Here is an 18,168-nt window from a genome sequence, read left to right as displayed (position 1 = left end):
GTACGTTTTTCTACCAATGCTGTGAACTATGATGAATCATGAGGCAGGAGATTGTTGCTGCAGGTTTCTAGCTGGGAGTTTCTACATTCCTCATCCGCACCAGGTTAAAATGTGTCACAGAAATGTTAAAAAAAAAAAAAAATAAAAAAAAAGGTCCACAAACACTGATGAGGAAAGGTCTGATTTGATACAGTCATAGCATTTTGAGCATTTTCCCCTAAAAACTTCAATTACTTCAAATAGATCTAGAAATGTGCTTCAAAACCTGAAAATCAATATGATTTGAACTTCTACATAATTTATGCCACCTTGTGCAGTACACCTATGCAAGTCATTAAATTTACAGATATTACATCATCTTTTTTGATTTGGCATCATAGGAATAAGAGTGAACATTAATTGTGTGTTATATAATAACCTGCTAGAGAGCACACGGTTAAAACCAGCGATGCTCAGGTGAGGAGTGGCATATTCAGAACATGTCTGAGAAGCAGAATAAATATGTGAAGTATTGAATATTAAGACAAATAGCACCATGTTGGCTCATTAATACTGCCACCATCATTACATCACGTCTTAGAGGGCAGATTCCTTGAGTATCATTACTTATGACACATGGTTAGATATAAAATAGACTTGTTTAATGTTACTGTTTTGGCAAACTGAACTCAATTCAAGTAAGCTGAAATACTCTTTGAAGTAAATGTAGAAGTTTTTAGATGTCAAAAAATTGAGTACACAGATTTGGCAAATGTAAGAATTGCAAAATAAATCAGTAAGATGCAGGTAAGTGATAACCAGCCTGTCATCCTTACATCGGAAAGTATGATAAAGGGTTTGTGGCAATATATGATCAAAAAGTCGTCATTTAAAAAAAAAAAAAAAAAAAAGTTCACTTAAAACAATTCAACAAGGGTCACAACACATTTGTCATGAGAAAGGTTAAATTTTTTATCCGGTCCAGCTGGAGAAAACCTTCCCTAGCACGTTCGATAAATCCATCAATCACATTGACAAATGTGAACATCTCATTACAAAGAGGTTAACTGACGGAGGGACTCCTCAAATATCCATCTGAATGGCGGAAATGAGACAAAAACTTAACTTTGGCACACTGAATGAGGAGAGCTGGCAGAGAGGTGAGGACCGAGCCTGTAGCTGGGCTACGCCAGAGTCTGGTTGAGGGGCTGCACACTCATAGCCCTTTGTTGAAGTACACCCGCTCCACTTCTGGGTGGCTGGCCCGGATTTTCTCCTGCAGCTCTGGCTCCAAGCGGCTGACTGACATAGAGCTGGATTGGGGGGAGATGTGGAGGTTAACGGCTCAAACACATTCAGAGTAGGCATGTGATGGAACCTCTGAGGCAGAAAATAATGCTGTACACTGCATTTATTCAGCCTGAGGAAGATAAAGCTTCCTGTTATCTCTGGGTCAACTTTAGAAATTTCACTCACCTCTTCTGAGGGAACAATGCGCAGCACAGAGGAGTAGCAAACACCAGACTAAAGGAAGGAAAAAATAAAGCGTGAAAGATGCAGACATATGGCCCAGAGCCCGGGCATCATTAGAAGACATAATTAGAGGACAAATATGGTAGATTTTCAAAACAATATTTAAGCTCAATTCACCCATAAAATCATATCAGACTTGCTGCACAGAAACTTCCATGACTACATTTAAAGTTATACTTTTTTACTTCTTTTTTAAAATAATTTTTCTTTATATTATACTGCAGTTTTAAGGATCTAGGCTGAAAATTGAAAGTTATCCCCCGCGAGAGCTTATCAGGTGGGCAATCTTTGACAACTCACCAAAATCCCACCAGACTGACTTGAATAGGTGCACTCATCCATGGGAACCTCTGAAAAGCACCAGGCAGAAAAACCAGTGAGGGACACAAAGGCCTTGATGAACTTCAATACCACAGCGGCATCAGCAGTTTTCATGCCTCTGATGTGCGATCAGTTAAAAATAGTCACACCTTTTATGCCTTGCTGCAACTAATTTAGTAATAATCTTACCTTCAGAAATGCCTTCTTTTCCAGGTGATTCATTAAAAATGGGGGGATAGCTGAAAAGACACATAAAATATTATTTTTTTGAGCCACAGCACACTTTTTTTAACTGAAAAATCACAAGGCACACCACAAACCAAAGCGTTTTTTTTTGTTGTTTTTTATTTATTTATTTTTTTTACAGTCTATATAATTAATATAAAATCCATCTAGTCAAAGCCTCTTGAATAGAAATCAGAAAAACACAGGAAGGCATTTTATTGCCTTTCACTGGGGCCTGTTTAGATGAACACAGAGCTACTTTTTAGATCAATTAGGTGAGATTGGATAATTTCTCATGGCACACTAATGTGCCACGGCACAGTGGTTGAAAAACACTGAGTTAGACGGACAGAAATATGATTTAAACTGAGACTTAGACATAAGTTTGGCCCATGGCTTACCCATTCCTGGAGAGGCCATGAGGATCCTGGAGACCACGACCTGAGAGATTGCCTGCTGCGCAGCTTTTGTTGATTCTCCTAACCTGTTGTCGTTTTCATCTGTTATGGGAATGCCATGTTGGAGCTCTCTGAAGACAATGACAAATGCTTATTAGAATAGGCTTTATATAGTATATATTTCCATAATATACAGTTATACAGTACTAAACCTGAACTGGGTGGAGGTGGAAAAAGCTGAAAGCTCAACTGTAATAGTTGGAGGCTTGAAGCAAAGGTAACTTCAAGTGACTGCCATTTTGTTAGTGGCAGGAAATCTGCATAATGCATTCAAGAATGAAGGGGAGCAAATTATTACATGCAGAGCGATGCAGACATACGGTGCTGCCGCATTTCCTGTTAAAATATAGCCTAAAATCTGATTTTCACACAAAACCCAAAACAGATAAAGGGCGCATAATTAAATACGAGACTACAACATTGCACTTGCTCTTTTATTTATTGATTAAAATGATAAATACCACACAAATGTATGTGATCCTCCAGGATCAGTTAATTTAAGCAAGAAATAAGAGTAGAAGGTTTTTATGTGATTTGAAGGACTATTTAATTTAAACAATCAAAATCAAACTCTGATCTTTTATGACAAGTTTGTATCGAGACCCCAATAAAGGAGATTTCTGAGGATCTCAGCGGGGAAAAAGGTCATTGATCCTTATTACAGTGGATCTGATTGCAATCCCACAAATCTAGTCAGATAATGTAGCCTCAAGATATTAATCATCAGTAAGTTCACAAAGGACTGCGAGGTAACTGTTGAACAAAAACAACATGCTACTCTGAGAGGTTAATGTTACTATTCCTCAGTCAACCATAAGGACACGGCTACAAGGACAAAGACACTGCTCTCCAAAGAGAACATTGCAGCTTGCAACAGACCATGTGGAAAAGCCAGAGCAGTTTAGGAAATGTTTTGTTATCAAATGACAAGAAAACAGGACTTTCTCAATTAAGAGAATTATTTGGAGAAAAATGGGAACATTCCTCCACAATAACCTTATCCTTTCTGTGAAACATGATGGTAGTATCATGGTTTGGGTTTGTTGTGCCCAATCTGAGCCACGATGGCTTGATACTGATTTCTGAACTGTACATGCCGATTGTGAAGGAAAACTTCTAGACATTTATTAAAAAGCTTCATTTCTTGTACGATAATTTTCCTCTCTATATATTTCTTTCTAATGTAAATACAGAAACCTCTTTAAAACTCTTTCAAAACACCACGATAAAAATAACAAAAGAATGCAGATTTAACACATAAAAACCCTGACTATGTGGAAATCATCAGCAAAGTAAATAATGAAGTGCTTTATGTACTTCTTACCTTTGTCTCATTAGTGGGATGTTGATACAGTTAGCAGCAGCCACAGCAGCAAATGGGACAAATCGTCCAATCAGAGGTGAAATATGCTACAAGAGAAGAATAAGCAAACAAGGAGAGAAATTAATCAATGTGAACTGAAAGTTTAACCTATCAGACTCCTGGAACTCTGCCTGCTTGATTTCACACATCATAAATGAAGGCTTTTTTTTAACCACATAGGAGGATATTCAACACAAAGTAACAACCTGCTGATTACTGAGCAGGACCCTGTAAATAACATGGCTCCTCTGTGACAAACCGTTTTCCAAATTCATGCCAACAAATCAATGACACTGAGGTCAATACATGAAAATGAGATGCAGATTGGGTTCAGATGAGACGATACCTTTGTTAGTGCATTCAGTCCTAGAGCGGTGGCAACTGCCCCTGTGGTGGCTGACACATACGCTGTGCCAAGCTGACTGCAAACGAAAAAACTAACCAGTCACATTAAAGAAAAAAACTGTCCACTCAATATTAAAGCAAGGGTGTCCAAAGTCAGTCCTCCTTTTGTCCTGCAGGGTTTTTTTGTATACCTGTTCCAACACATCGGGCTTCCAATAAATGGATGCAACAGTCAATGAAGTTCTGCACAATGACTGCTTCATTTAAGTCTGGTGGGGTTTTTTTTAGGGATACATGGAAAACCTGGAGGATTGGGGTCCACAAGGACCAGAGCTGGACACCCCTGCATTAAAGGATCAGTGCTGTATGTGCTTGTCTTCAAGCCACCAGCCAGCTTCCTACCTGACTGTGATTGGAGCGTCACCGCTCCTGTTGGTATAGTTGACTATTGCATTAAAGGACTGATTGATCCACTGCCAGAACAACACTGCTGGAGTCGTCCTGCAAGGTCAACAGAAATAATTAAGAACGATGCATTTCTGAATTTTAAACTCATATTTCCTTGGTAATATTATTCAGAAACAAATAAAAAAGCAGATCTTACTTATAAAATGTCATCATGCATCCGGTGATGGTCATGTTCATGGGAACCTGCGCCGACATGCGACCAATCAGGATCATCTTCTCTCCGGTGTCGGGATGAAAAGCTGAGTCAAAGACATATTTGGCTCTCCACAGTTCATCTTCTGTCAGCTCTGGAGACACTATACCTTTCCTGTAACACCACACACATGACGGCTTAAACCAGCTCCTCTTCCTCCCCAGTATTAGCACCGACTTCTCATTCTGTCACAAGTGAAGTGCTGAGTTAACTTACCTATAGTCGGTGATGATTTTGTGTGCATGTGCTAATTGTTCATTGGTCAGAAGGACGTTCCTGGGATCTGTGACAGTAAAGAAATGCTTGGCTCGTCCTATGAATGTGCTCTGGTCCCATCGGGGCTCCTTGATGTTTATGGAAGTTGATAGCTCTGCTGCCATGTCTATCTGCGGAAAGAAAATCTTACAATAAGCATGTCAGATAGCTGTCAGCGTACAGGGTGACAAAGGTAACAAAATACATAGAAGCTGTAATGTCAAGCTAAAAAAAAAGTCACTGCAGATAAGAATCAACTGTTGTATTCATCTATGTATTGTGTTCACTCTGACTGATACTCTCTCAGGAATCTGGTGCCCTGTTCCTCTAGCAGTCCTTACATCCTTTCACCAGATACTTCTTTTGGAAACAAAAGTAAGAGTAGAAGGACTTGTGGAATGCAATGCTCTTTTCTCCGCTGTCATGCTGCTAATTCAGCACATTGTTGCCATGGTAATGGCGTGACCTGACACAAGGGTTGTCAAGCGCTAAATTGCAAAGCCCTGCTCTGGGTGCACACTAACCCTCAAATTGTATCTGAATAGCATTTCACAGAAAGTGACAAAAACCCACTGCATGCCTCTGCTGAAAATGAGTGAAAAGCTACCATTTCTACCAGCAGATACAATAGTTTGTGTTGTTGTGTAAGCAGTTGTGTACATTTCATTCAAACTTTTCTATCCATTTCTGAACCCACGTGAGATCAGCTTGGACTGACGGCACGATCAGAAACATTATCAGTGTAGCTGTGCATGCAACATGCTCATTGTTCCCTGTGTGTGAGTCCATGTAACCCAGTCTGATCTGGTTTTTAACCATTTGTTCCTTGGCCCAGATAATCCAATGTGTGTGTGTGTGTGTGTGTGTGTGTGTGTGTGTGTGTGTGTGTGTGTGTGTGTGGAGGGGGGAGCACACAACAGTGCAGCAGTGGGTCTATGCATGGACATGCAACTGCAAGAATCTCTGAAATTGCACCAAAGATGGCTGCTGGTTTGCCAACAAGACAGAAAATCTGTCTTCCTTTAAGGATGTAGAACGTTTCAGAGGACATTCTGTATCTTTAAATTGAATTAAACTCCATGGGGTTCTCACGAGATGGGCACAAGACACCTCCTTCTTCTCTGAGCAACGAAAACACGAAATTGTGTGCCTTTGTGCAAGTCTGTACAGAGGTTGCAAGACACTTCCTGCGGCCAGAAAACCCCATTTTCAATCATTAATGCGATTATCCATCACATATTTATGGTGTCTGATAGGAATGAACTTTGGAGAGAGTCGGCTTTTGATCTATAAACCTTGAGCTGCTTCTGCCCTCACTCTCAACCAATCAACGGCAGCCTGCGTGGCCACACATTAACCTGGAATTTGCAACAACTCAACAATATTATGCATTATTTAGATACTACACACATGCAGCGTGATGACAGTATTTGAATTTATTTTCTGATTTAAAAAAAAAAAGAAAAAAAAAGGAGGGTTGATTGAGAACCACAGAGTTATCTGTCTGTGGTTGCAAGGTAAACATGCTCTGTGACTGGCTTTATTGTTCAACCCGACGTAGACCAGTCCAATCTGGACTCTTAACTGAAGGTGTTTCCACATCTGGAGCAAAAAAGAAAAGGAAAATGGAAACACTGATTTCTCTGTCAAACTAGTCACATCTAAATGTTATCATTTGCGTGGGCTAATACGGAACGACATCTGTCTGTCTCGATAATTGTCCAGCTGTGCACCCCAGATTCAACTAGTATCAGCAGGCTATCTGGGGGGGACAAACTGTATTATCATTCCTGCACCCGATCTACTGCAGTCGATGCTCTCCTCTTTGTGGATCCATTTGAGATAAGCGCCTGGGTTACTTACTGCACTGTGGGGGCTCCAGGAGTCCGCAGATAGGTGTCCCTGACAAGCTGCAGCCAGCTAATTTTTCATGCAACAGCGTCAGCAGCACAGCCAAAGAGCACACAGAGCCACATCCCCCTTCCGACACCGGAAACTCTCCGAGAAAGTAAAACTCCCACCTTTAGATTTGCATAGGAAAAATGTAAGGACAGGACAAAAAAATCCGTAAAGTAGGCATATTTTGTTTTTTAAAAAAATTCATGTGAAATACCACAGCTATAAATGAAGATTTTACGCCACAAAGTGTTAGTGTTTCAGAACCATGCTTTTATTTTCAGCGGTGAACCAGGCGCTACATCCGTTTAGGCTCAGTGCATTTCTGTAAACTTGATTCATGGGCAGTAAATCATTAATATCTGTTAAAACTTTGGATCATTTCCACACACGCGACAGTATCTACACCAGACTGGTATTAATGAGCAAAACCAAGGTCTTATGAAAAGATAAAAGGTCCCATAAACAAAGATATTATTTTGTTCATAAATTTACAAAAAAAAACAACAACATAAAAATACTAATATACAAAAACCAGGTAAACAATTGCTTAGAATAACGCCGTGCAAACTATCATTATAATAATATTAATCTTAAACAAACAAACAAACAAAAATATTACCATTTAACTCCTTAAAATAAACAAAACCATCGGATTTCTTACTCATGCTGATTATCCCTCCGCTGCCTCGTCACAGACTTTGGGTGTCTGTCTCCATCTAGTGGCCACTAGTCAGAACTACATATAGTCTCCATCTGCTTTTGGAAATGAATGACGAAGCAAATTTAGCTTTTTATTCTGGGATGGCAGAGGCTGCAAACCAATTGAGCCATTTAAAATAATTGAAGTGGGTCAGTATTGCAGATTTATAGCAACTACGTTGACGTCCTTGAGGGACAAAAGAAAAATAGCTCTTATTTAACAGTGGAAAAAGAACACTGTCAGTTCCGTGTAATAAAAAATAAATACAAAAGTGCAAAGGGAACTAATTCTACATCTTACTTCACAAAAAATGGTAAATACAAAGAGAAAAGAGTTCACATTTGCACTGCAGCATTTGATCTGAGGCCATGCCAAATTTAAAATGCAGATTGGAAACTTTACATTGCAAACATTTGGTCATCATTAACAACAAAACACAAAAATGAAACTTTATCGTTATTGTCAGCATTAAGTCACTAATTTTTCCTGACAAACCAGCAGGTATTATAACAGCATTGTTCAGAGGAGGAAACCATTTCCAGCAGTTATAATAGCATGCACAGAGTTATAAATTGAAACAGTGGTAGTATATAGCTTGGTGTGAAAGTTTCTATTTAACAGTGATAATGGCACATGATTTGTGTCAAACTGAAAGCTTCTTTTTTCCTGACTCTATGCAGCCTGTTACCATTCTCACCAGTGATCTTTACAGGAAGTAGTCTGGTGTACGTCGTGTGACGTGCGGCTCTCCTCTGCGTGGCGCAGGGTCAAACTGTAGGCTAAAATAAACACACAATGAGACTTCTTATGATTTTCCTTTTTACAAAACAAAATGCTTTTTGTAAACATTATTAATTTATTTGTGGAAAAATATACCAGTGTTTTCACGGTCATGTTATTTTACTTACAAGGAATATTTTAATGTGTCATCAAGTTCCATGATTGCTGCCTGGTTTCCACAACGGTAGCAATAGTTTGGCGCGCTGAAGATTGTCACAACATTGCGATCGTGACACCAGTTATAACCCTAAATCATCGGAAAGGTTGCATGTAAATAATTAAAAAATGCACAACACAAAAATGTCAAAGCTACACTGTTTCAGGAACAGTTGGTATAGGTTAAACACTGTACTGAACCACCTTTGCTTTTGGAAAGGATGGTGAACGACTGCTGCTGTTAGTGAAAAGAAATGTTTCTAAAATAAACTTGGAGCCACATAAGCTTTTACAACTGCTGAACTAATCTACCATTTACCTTAGCAATACTCACCATCTGGAACTTTTCTTTTTCCTTTTTATTGCTACAAAGTCATGTTATTGTCTTTTTTTTCCCTCCCTTTATTGGGACGCCAGGTATGTTTTTTTTCAACATTCTTACAGGACTTTGCAAATATTTGCTGCTCCATGCAAAATCTTTTTTTTTGTTGTTGGTTTTTAGGAGGTATTATCATTAAAACTAAGTAGCTGTTTGTTACAAAAAAAACCCAACATAATTTCTCTGTTAAATCAGATGTTATTTTGTTTCCAGTTAAACAGACCGAATGATTTGCAAACTGTCTTGGAAAGAGTGTCATACATCAGCAAATTCACAATTATTTTCTGTAAATAAAGTCAGATTACCTCCATCACAAGCTGGTGGGCTCTTGAAACCAAAGTTAAGCCATTTGCGTGATTGAAGGTCTCAGATATGTCCTGCCCAAATGTGTAGCCTGCACCACGGGGGGAGATCCCCCAGCCACCACGGTCATCTGGATCTGACCATAACAAGTCACACATTGGACCCTAAAAAATGAACAAGCATTAGAATATAGAATGCACATCCAATGTAAAGCTCTATTTAAAATGAAGACGTTTTAAAACAACGTTATTGGAAATGTTGGTGTAGATTCTCAGTCATCCAGGTCATGATAATCTTAAGAGGTTTAACAAAGTTGACTGGACTTATTTATGGTTCTAGAAAACATTCTTCAGTGGTGAAATGTGTTCAAGAACTAATAAATAAAAAGTCCAGTTGACTTTATTAAAGCTTATACACATATTACTGAGTGTGCAGAATATGATCATGTAAAATGTTGATATAACCTTGTGATTATGTAGTTCTCACTAAAGTGCTTAAAGCAGAAAATATTTAAAAAACTAATTACTACTTACTTTAAAAACTATCACAGGGAGTTATTTGGGAAAAAAGTCTGCTATATCTAACAACAGTAAAACTAACAAGGACTGTGTACCTCATGAGGAACCTCCTGCAAGCGATCCAGCGCTCGGATGTGTTCCAGCGTGTCTATTGAGGGTGACAATCCTCCATGGAGGCAGAAAATCTAAAAGATGAGAAAAAATAAATGAAAGACTCTTTGAATCTGTCATTCGTGTTACAGTACATGCCAGATGTAGAAACACAACCTTACCTGGTTATCTACTAGTGCAGTAAGAGGCAGATAATCAAACAGGTCTGTGAAGTACTTCCAGACATTGGCATTTCCATACTTCCTTAAGCACTCGTCATAAAAACCGTAGACTTGTGTGATCTGTCTGCTCTCATGATTCCCTCTGAGAATTGTGATTCGTTCTCGAAACCTCACCTGCAAAAGCAACAAAAATGATGAATATAAAGGCATCACACAATAATATTGGCACTCTCCAAAGACACAAAGATAGGAAGATAGATTTTTTTTCATTTACCTTGAGAGAAACAAGAAGTGTGACTGTTTCCACTGAGTAATAACCCCTGTCAACATAATCTCCCATAAAGAGATAGTTGGTGTCTGGAGACTTCCCTCCGATCTTAAAGAGCTCCATAAGGTCATGAAACTGCCCATGGACATCCCCACAGACAGTTACTGGACATCTCACCTCCTGTACATTTGACTCTTTTGTCAAAATCTCCTTGGCCTTTAAACGACAGCCAATAAGAAAGAAAAAAACATCAAGAGGAAGATGTAAGTAAGCAGGTAAAACACAACACGCTGCAGTGAGGAGTCAGTGGGAGGGCAATGGGTGGATGGATAAACATCGAGTCTAATTTTAAACAAACAATTACCAATAATCGTTTTCAGATCGTGCAGCATGCAAGAGATTATTTCAGTTTGTTATATAGTCCTGTAAGTGCGCTCCAATGCTGAGGAGGTAGCATCAGTGGGCGTAGCAGGGGAAAACATATTGCAGACATCCTCCTCCATGTTCTTCACTAGCGGTTTTCCCTAGACATGAACTGCATGCTGCAGCTGTCAAATGGTGCTCTCAAAGCAACGTCATATCTTGTAACTATTGTTCTTCAAAGCATTTTTAACACATCCTGGAGATTTAGGAGCAGCTAATAGTCCGCTGACGTGTATAATGATGCTATTATGAAGTCATCTGTAATTCTGCGCAAATCTTACCTTTTCACAGAGGACTTTGACCTGGTTCTCTGACAGCTGTTTGCATTCATTAAGTTGTTCGATCCATCCGTCCAACTCCTTGGTGAATGACTTGTCGTCCATGCTGGTTTGAAGTCAGCAGGCAGCTTTATAATTCCTCGTTCTGGCTACGCAACGTAAGCAAGCTTTCTGATCATTCACAGGATGCACGATTCATTGGAGACAAATAGTCTTCTGTTCACACAGAAGGATAATGTACTTGTCTATGCGCTGTAGTCGTAGTTATCCAATTGCATCCTTCGGACTATGAAAGTATGTCAACCTTGCTCATCTTGTCCAAAGCGGGGCTCATTAGGTGATCAACACTTAACGCTACGTCACGTCACTGTACCGAGTACGTACATTTAGATTTAAAAATGGTTACAGATGTTATGTAATTGATAGTTTTTTTTTTCTGCTAATAAAAATGTTGCTTCTATAAAGGATTCAGTTTCAAAATATCGGTGATTTAAAAGTTGAATTGCTCACTTTCTTGTCTGCCCCCTGCTGGGTGAAACAGGTGTTACAGTCAGGACTGATCATAGTATATAAAGAGATACACGGTCTGTGGCAACGTTTTACAACCTTTTTTGAGGCAAGGCACACTTTTTTCACTAAAAAAAATCACAAGGCACACCACAAACCAAAATGGTTTTTTTTTGTTGTTGTTGTTTTGGTTTTTGTTTTTTTAAAGTCCACATTAATAATATGAAGTCCATCTTGTCAAAGCCTCTTGAATAGAAATCAGATAAACACAACAAGAAGGAATTTTATTATCTTTCACTGGAGTATGTTTGAATGAACACAGAGCTGCTTTCTAGACCAATTAGGGGAAATTGGCTAATTTCTCAGGGCACACCTGATAATCTCTCACGGCACACTAGTGTGCCACAGCACAGTGGTTGAAAGACACTGGTCTATGGGAGTGATGGTCGGTATACGATTTGCAAGTTTGCTACCCTAATAGCAAATTTTCTGTGGCCTGAAACTGGCCCAGATGAACAGCAAAGATGTGGTCCACTGATAGAAGTGAATGATGGCCCACATCTGGCCCAGGTATATGAAAGCTGTGTTGAACCAGGTTGAACATAACATAGCCAGATCTATACCGCAGCTGTACCAACTACAAAGGAGTTCATGTGGCTTATAACTGGGCCTCATAGGGCATGTCTATATGGTTGAGCTCTGGTAAAGCCTAATGGCTCTTATATGGCCCACATGTGGCTGACAGACCAAAATCCAGATTTTACCCAGAAGCTAAACTAATTTACGCCAAACCTTTTGCCTGGCCCACTTTTGGAAGTGAATGATGGGCCAGATCTGGTGGGTAACTAGAAGTCTACAATGCTTACAATATATTGGCCAACTCCATTGTAATACTTGGTAAGTTTTTCATACATAAAAACAGATTTATGAAGTCCATTCCCAGAATTTTTGCTTTTCACAAAGAATTGTACCAATATTTTTCTTCTCTAAGTTACATAAAAGGGAAGAATGCTGTGAAAGTCTATACACTGATAGAAGACTTGCAATGAAAAAAAAAACCCTGGCCTTTTTTAAAAAATAAAATCTTAGTTAGTTATTTGTAATCTGCTGTTACGTATTCTTTATTCTCTGTTCTTATTTTCTGTTAATTTATCACTACCCTTTGTACATCTCTTGCATCTCTTATGCGTCTGTATTTGAGTTTGTATGTATGATATTTGGAATTGGGGGAAAAAAACAAATAAACAGGTAACTAGAAGTCTAGTCATCACCACTATTATACAATGTCTAATAATTATTCTCTATTCATGTTTAAAAGTGACCGTCAAGCACACAAAAAAGTTTATTTAAATTGACAAAATAATAAATATCTGACAATTGGCTGCGTTGTGAAGCTTTTAAACTGAATTTGTTTGGAGCCAGAAATAATTTTGAAGCACTTAAAGTATTTTAAGATACTTCTTTAGATTATTTTCACATTTCAGAAGTAGTTGCCTAGCAATCTTTAATATACCACGATATAATGACTATATATACTATAAATAGTATGTATAAATACTTGTCTAAAGGCTGCCACGCAAGAAAAACTACATTACCCACATAAAGAGGGTTTCCTCTGAAGAACGCATGCGTAGTCGGTTGTTCTACTCTGGACAGCTGTAGGAGAAAATGGCAGCATTCATGCTAGGACAGCAGGTAAGACATTTGGATGTTTTTGGTCTATTCAATACTTTATTTGTAGTCAAAGTCGATATTTCGGGGTGTAAGAGCATATGTTAATTATTGTATTATGTGGGTGATCAAAAGGTAATAGTGAACGTTTAATAGATGCACACGAGGCATTGCACTTGAATGACTGCTAACGTGTTAGCCTAGTAGCTAACAGCTTCTGCCGTAAAGGATACCAAGCTGGTTGAAAGTCAATCAGCTCAAGCTTTCTTCTCTTATGTTGGGATTTTATTCAAACATCATTTTATTTCATAGGCCCGCCAGCTCAGCACGTCTGTGATCAGACCTGCAGCAAAACTGGTGAAGGTAAAGAACATCAAACTGCACCAAGTGCAATAAATAATAATCTATGATAATAAGATGATACGATTGTAATATTACAGTCTCTTTAAGAAGTTGTTTGTTATTTATTTTGTATGTGTATGTATTAGCCTCCCATACAGGTGTATGGAGTGGAGGGTCGTTATGCCACAGCTCTGTTCTCAGCTGCCAGTAAGCAGAACAAACTGGACCAAGTGGAGCAGGAGCTGGGGAAAGTCTCTGTGGGTTATAAATATTTTAACTAGTATTATACTCTGAATTTTAGTTGGTAATGACACAGATTAAATAATAAAAATAGTAATTGTATTTTTTTTTTTAACACGTTTAGGCCCTGATCAAGGACCCCAAGATGTCAAGTATCGTAATGAACCCTCATGTCAAGCGGAGCATCAAGCAGAAGACTTTCAGTGATGCTCTTACAAAGGCTAAACTTTCTCCCATCACCATTAACCTCATCAGTGAGTGTTCCATGTTCAATTCCTTTGTTGTTGCTCTGTGTTTGACCTGCTTGTTGAATGTTATTTCAATGGCTGAGTAGACTATGAAAATAGTATTTAGTGTTTGTAGTGTTTATATGTATATTATGATGGATGTGGAATACATTTTTTTTTTTAAACTTTCCCTGATTAACATTGTTTAGGTTTGTTAGCAACTGGAATTCTTTTAAGGTAAATCAGTAAATAATTTGATTTAAAAAAAAAAAAAAAAAAAAAAAAAAAAAAAAAGATGTAAGCACTTTTTAAATTTAATTCATTATTTTTATATGCTCATGGGAACAATTATGGAAATTATTAACATTTTTTTTAAATGCATTGTTTGAAAATGTAATACATTTAGATGTGATGCAAGTTTGAGTTACTTTGTTTAAAGATTTATTTGAATGATTTGTGCCTGATGGAGTTAAATATCAGGGAATGATAGCTGTAAGGCTTGTGTGACTAACCAACTTGTGTATTGTAACAAATAAACTATTTTACTTGTTTTTTATAGGTTATCACTAAGTCTTAGCCAAATGGTGATACTTCTATTCTATTCTATTCTACAGTCATTTAGCAGACGCTTTTATCCAAAGCGACTTACATATGAGTGAGAACAACACAAGCACAATGTACAAGTGCAGTTTCCCCTTTTCCTTTCTATCCTGATGTTAAATTGCAATATGTGATAATGACTTTACAAAAACTCCCCAATGCATATTCCCAGCAACATCACTATGCTATCCCTGTGTTAGTCAGTAAATAAAATCTGACTCAAGCACCAGTACTAGTACCGTAGATCCTATAATGTATGACCAATTAGGTAAAAAGGATATGCTCATTCCCAAAGATGTCAATATTTGATACAGAGAAACATGAAAGTGTAGAACATAGTTTAAGTATGTTAGTTGTTTTAATTTGTTTAGTTTGTTCTTTTTTCTTCCACCAGATGTTTTGGCTGATAATGGTCGTCTTACTCTAACTGGTGACGTTATTGGCGCTTTTGGAAAGATGATGAGTGCACACCGTGGAGAAGTTCTCTGCTCCGTCACTACAGCTCAGGTATAAACTTAACTTACTGAAAATGGTTAAACCATGCAAAAATAAAATCACTGCATGGAGTAGCCAAATATTTATTTTAAAAATTGCATCTTGAGTAGAAAATACTGCAATCCCCAATGACTCCACTTATCCATTTCAGCCCTTGGATGGGACTAATCTTGCTGAGCTGAAAGTGGCATTGAACGGCTTTCTGAAAAAAGGTGAAACCATCAAGCTTGAAACAAAGGTACAGTTCAATGGGATGGACTAAACATGCAGCCACTGATCTTAAAATTTTCCTTAACATGATTAAAATCAGTGTGGTGCCAGTTTACTGAATTACTATCAATATTTTTGTGACTTATGTGTTATCTCTACTAATTTTTCTCCTTGCAGTCAGATCCTTCAATCCTGGGTGGCATGATAGTCAGTATTGGAGACAAGTATGTGGACATGTCCACCAAAACCAAGATCCAGAAGCTGACTCGGCTCATCAGGGAGACTTAAGTCCTGTGGACTAAATTTTTAGAAAAGCGACCATCAGAAGAAATGCTGATAAATGTTTATTGCTACCTGTCCTGGCACTGCAGTTGCTCCATAAATCCAGATAAAACCAGTGTCTGTGCTTAAGTTCATATAAATGTTAATAAAAACTAATAAAAAAAAATGTAGACGCATCTTTTGTCTTTGTCCTAGTTTAAATGATTTTCTAACAAAGACCAGTGGTAACACGCAAACCCGAGCACATCGTTACTAATGGCTAATAACTGGTAATGACGTTATGCCACTGTGAAAGCTAAAGTTTGGTTCAATTTAATCTGACTTTATATTTATTCCCACCTGAGATCTCGACGCCACAAAGAGACATCTTTGTTTCATATGATGCAAAACGTAACAGTACAGTCATCTCCGTTTCCTGGTTTGCGCATGCGCCGTAGGCTGCTGCTGCTTTTTTATTTTTTTTTCTTTTCTTTTCTTTTTTTTCTATTAATTTTTTTTTCCAGGCGAAAATGGCTGCTAGTCATCTAAACCTCTCCGTGAAGGATTAACCATAGAAATGACCGTGCTGATTCCAGACAATAGTCTGAAACGGCAGGGTACAGTCTTGTTTAAGCGCCTTTATGAAGATGTGGCTGTCAGAGAAGGAGAACTGTATACGAATGGAAATTAACCCTTTCCGGCCCAATAATCAACAACAAATGAGGTACGACTTGATCATTTTTATCTTCCTGTAATAGTTTATTTTCATGCAGAAGCCTTTTACATCTTGTGTCGTGGTTTTTGAAAACAAAAAATGAAAAGCCACTGATTCTTGTCGGAGCTTACAGGCTGTTTGTTGCAACGCTAAAAGGCCTCTTTGCTCCATCAAAAGTAAGCTAATGTAAAATTCGTATCGGGACTGTGTTTGTGACTGTACACGTGGCTGTTCGAGTTAATATTTATATTTTTCTGCACCCCAACAGAAAATGATGCATCAAGTGAGCAGCAGCAGCAGCGGTGACTACTGTATGAGTGGACTGGCAGAGGACTGTCATCCAGCCAGCCACTTTGATCTATGTAGCACACAATCCAACAAATTCTACACCTCTCCAGCTACCCCTGGTTTACAGCTGTCCCTTGCTGGCCTCGCTCCATTACCGCCAGGAGTGCACAAAACCATGGCATGCCAATTGCAAGACACCCAGAATGACTTCCAGCAACAGGCAATGAGAATAAGGGCCAGCGAGGCTCTGGGGTCTGGTGGTTCTAAGAAGAAGAAGGGTATTGTGAAATCAGGGCGGAGAGGGAGGCCATCAGGGACCACAAAGTCAGCTGGATATCGTACAAGTACTGGACGCCCACCTGGGACAACTAGAGCAGCTGGGTTTAAAACCAGCCCAGGGAGGCCCCTGGGGACCACCAAGGCAGCAGGATATAAAGTCAGCCCTGGGAGGCCTCCTGGCAGTATCAAGAGTTTAGCTCGTCTCAAGAAACTAGAGTTTGGTTGTGACAGCACCAAAACGTTTGACTTTAGCAACTGCAGCATTTCCAAGAAACTGGACTTCACTGCCTGTGATGTTCCCACTTTTCCGTACACCACAATGGAGAAAACGGACCTCTGTGAGCCCAGTAGCAAAGTGGATGAAACCAACGAATAGATCAGCAGCTATTTCCAACATTTGGTTGCATGACCATAAAGATGCCTCGGAAAACAATTCTAAAATGCTGGCAGAAATAATCTGTTTTCTATATTTAGAATAGTTTAGTCTGTTTTCATTGTACAGTTTTTTCCCACACCATTCCTGCATAAGAAACAACTGAATTAACAGGATGTTGCTCCAGTTTGCCACACATGCATGTATATAAACTGAAAAAACCATCAGTATGTGCAAAAAAATGCATCAGTTTGTGTTCCCTTTTATTTTATTTTATCTAAACCTACAAAGCTACATTCTTGTGACTTTTAAAAAAAAAAAAAAAAAAAAGAAAATCATAAACTTTTTCCTGTGCATTAGTACATAAATTTGTAGTTGTCTTTTATGTGTGGTCAAGTATGTGTTTCTCTTTGTCATATAATCCAACATCATACCTGCAATTTTTAACAATACGTTTTTATTACCTAGAGCTTGTAAAACTGTATTCTTTCCAACACAGTACTTGTAATATCGAATTTTTGTAAATATACTTTTGTTCACGTATTGTAAGAGTCTGTTTTAATCCCGAAACTCACTTGATAAGCACCCCAAATGTATCTGTTGTAATACTGAATATTACATTATAAAAAATACTTCATAAAACAGAAAACTGTACCTGTTGTGGACTATGTAATAAATGCTAATGGTCTGTATGTGAAACCAGAATAAAAGAAAGGAGTCGTCTTTTTTTACAATTTCCTGTCCAGCTGAAAATGAGTAATTCTCCCTGGCAGACACAAGAGGGCTCATGTCTATAGACAGCAATATTCACCTTATAAAAATAAATTAACCTACACCTAGAACA

At 38.4% G+C, this 18,168-nt stretch overlaps 4 protein-coding genes across 4 annotated transcripts; 2 read left to right on the top strand and 2 right to left on the bottom strand.

Annotated features, from left to right (window-relative positions):
• Nucleotides 1–1,195: 1,195 nt before the first annotated feature.
• Nucleotides 1,196–5,265, bottom strand: sfxn1 (sideroflexin 1; the record flags this gene model as incomplete). Its single annotated transcript, XM_079249637.1, has 10 exons — nucleotides 1,196–1,292; nucleotides 1,456–1,503; nucleotides 1,813–1,862; nucleotides 2,023–2,072; nucleotides 2,460–2,587; nucleotides 3,841–3,926; nucleotides 4,226–4,301; nucleotides 4,627–4,725; nucleotides 4,829–4,999; nucleotides 5,102–5,265. 10 exons carry the CDS (start codon nucleotides 5,263–5,265, stop codon nucleotides 1,196–1,198), a joined length of 969 nt encoding a protein of 322 aa, XP_079105763.1.
• Nucleotides 5,266–8,381: 3,116 nt separating this feature from the next.
• Nucleotides 8,382–11,255, bottom strand: LOC306763125 (serine/threonine-protein phosphatase 2A catalytic subunit alpha isoform-like). The gene is made up of 7 exons (XM_079249839.1): nucleotides 11,120–11,255; nucleotides 10,422–10,631; nucleotides 10,148–10,321; nucleotides 9,971–10,060; nucleotides 9,360–9,521; nucleotides 8,648–8,766; nucleotides 8,382–8,518 (listed from the first exon to the last, which is right to left on the bottom strand). The coding sequence occupies exons 1-7, from the start codon at nucleotides 11,219–11,221 to the stop codon at nucleotides 8,446–8,448; spliced, it is 930 nt and encodes a 309-aa protein (XP_079105965.1). The 5' UTR covers nucleotides 11,222–11,255; the 3' UTR covers nucleotides 8,382–8,445.
• A 2,003-nt stretch (nucleotides 11,256–13,258) lies between these two features.
• Nucleotides 13,259–15,857, top strand: atp5po (ATP synthase peripheral stalk subunit OSCP). The gene is made up of 7 exons (XM_079249744.1): nucleotides 13,259–13,318; nucleotides 13,607–13,657; nucleotides 13,783–13,893; nucleotides 14,001–14,130; nucleotides 15,098–15,210; nucleotides 15,350–15,436; nucleotides 15,586–15,857. Exons 1-7 carry the CDS (start codon nucleotides 13,292–13,294, stop codon nucleotides 15,694–15,696), a joined length of 630 nt encoding a protein of 209 aa, XP_079105870.1. The 5' UTR covers nucleotides 13,259–13,291; the 3' UTR covers nucleotides 15,697–15,857.
• A 356-nt stretch (nucleotides 15,858–16,213) lies between these two features.
• Nucleotides 16,214–17,910, top strand: LOC306763065 (UPF0461 protein C5orf24 homolog). The gene is made up of 2 exons (XM_079249743.1): nucleotides 16,214–16,393; nucleotides 16,653–17,910. Exon 2 carries the CDS (start codon nucleotides 16,656–16,658, stop codon nucleotides 17,325–17,327), a length of 672 nt encoding a protein of 223 aa, XP_079105869.1. The 5' UTR covers nucleotides 16,214–16,393; nucleotides 16,653–16,655; the 3' UTR covers nucleotides 17,328–17,910.
• Nucleotides 17,911–18,168: the final 258 nt, after the last annotated feature.

Source organism: Telmatherina bonti, assembly GCF_933228915.1.
Source record: "Telmatherina bonti genome assembly, chromosome: 12".
NCBI lineage: Eukaryota > Metazoa > Chordata > Actinopteri > Atheriniformes > Telmatherinidae > Telmatherina > Telmatherina bonti.
Note: the sequence above shows the minus strand (reverse complement) of the source record. Positions and strands in the feature narration are given on the sequence as shown.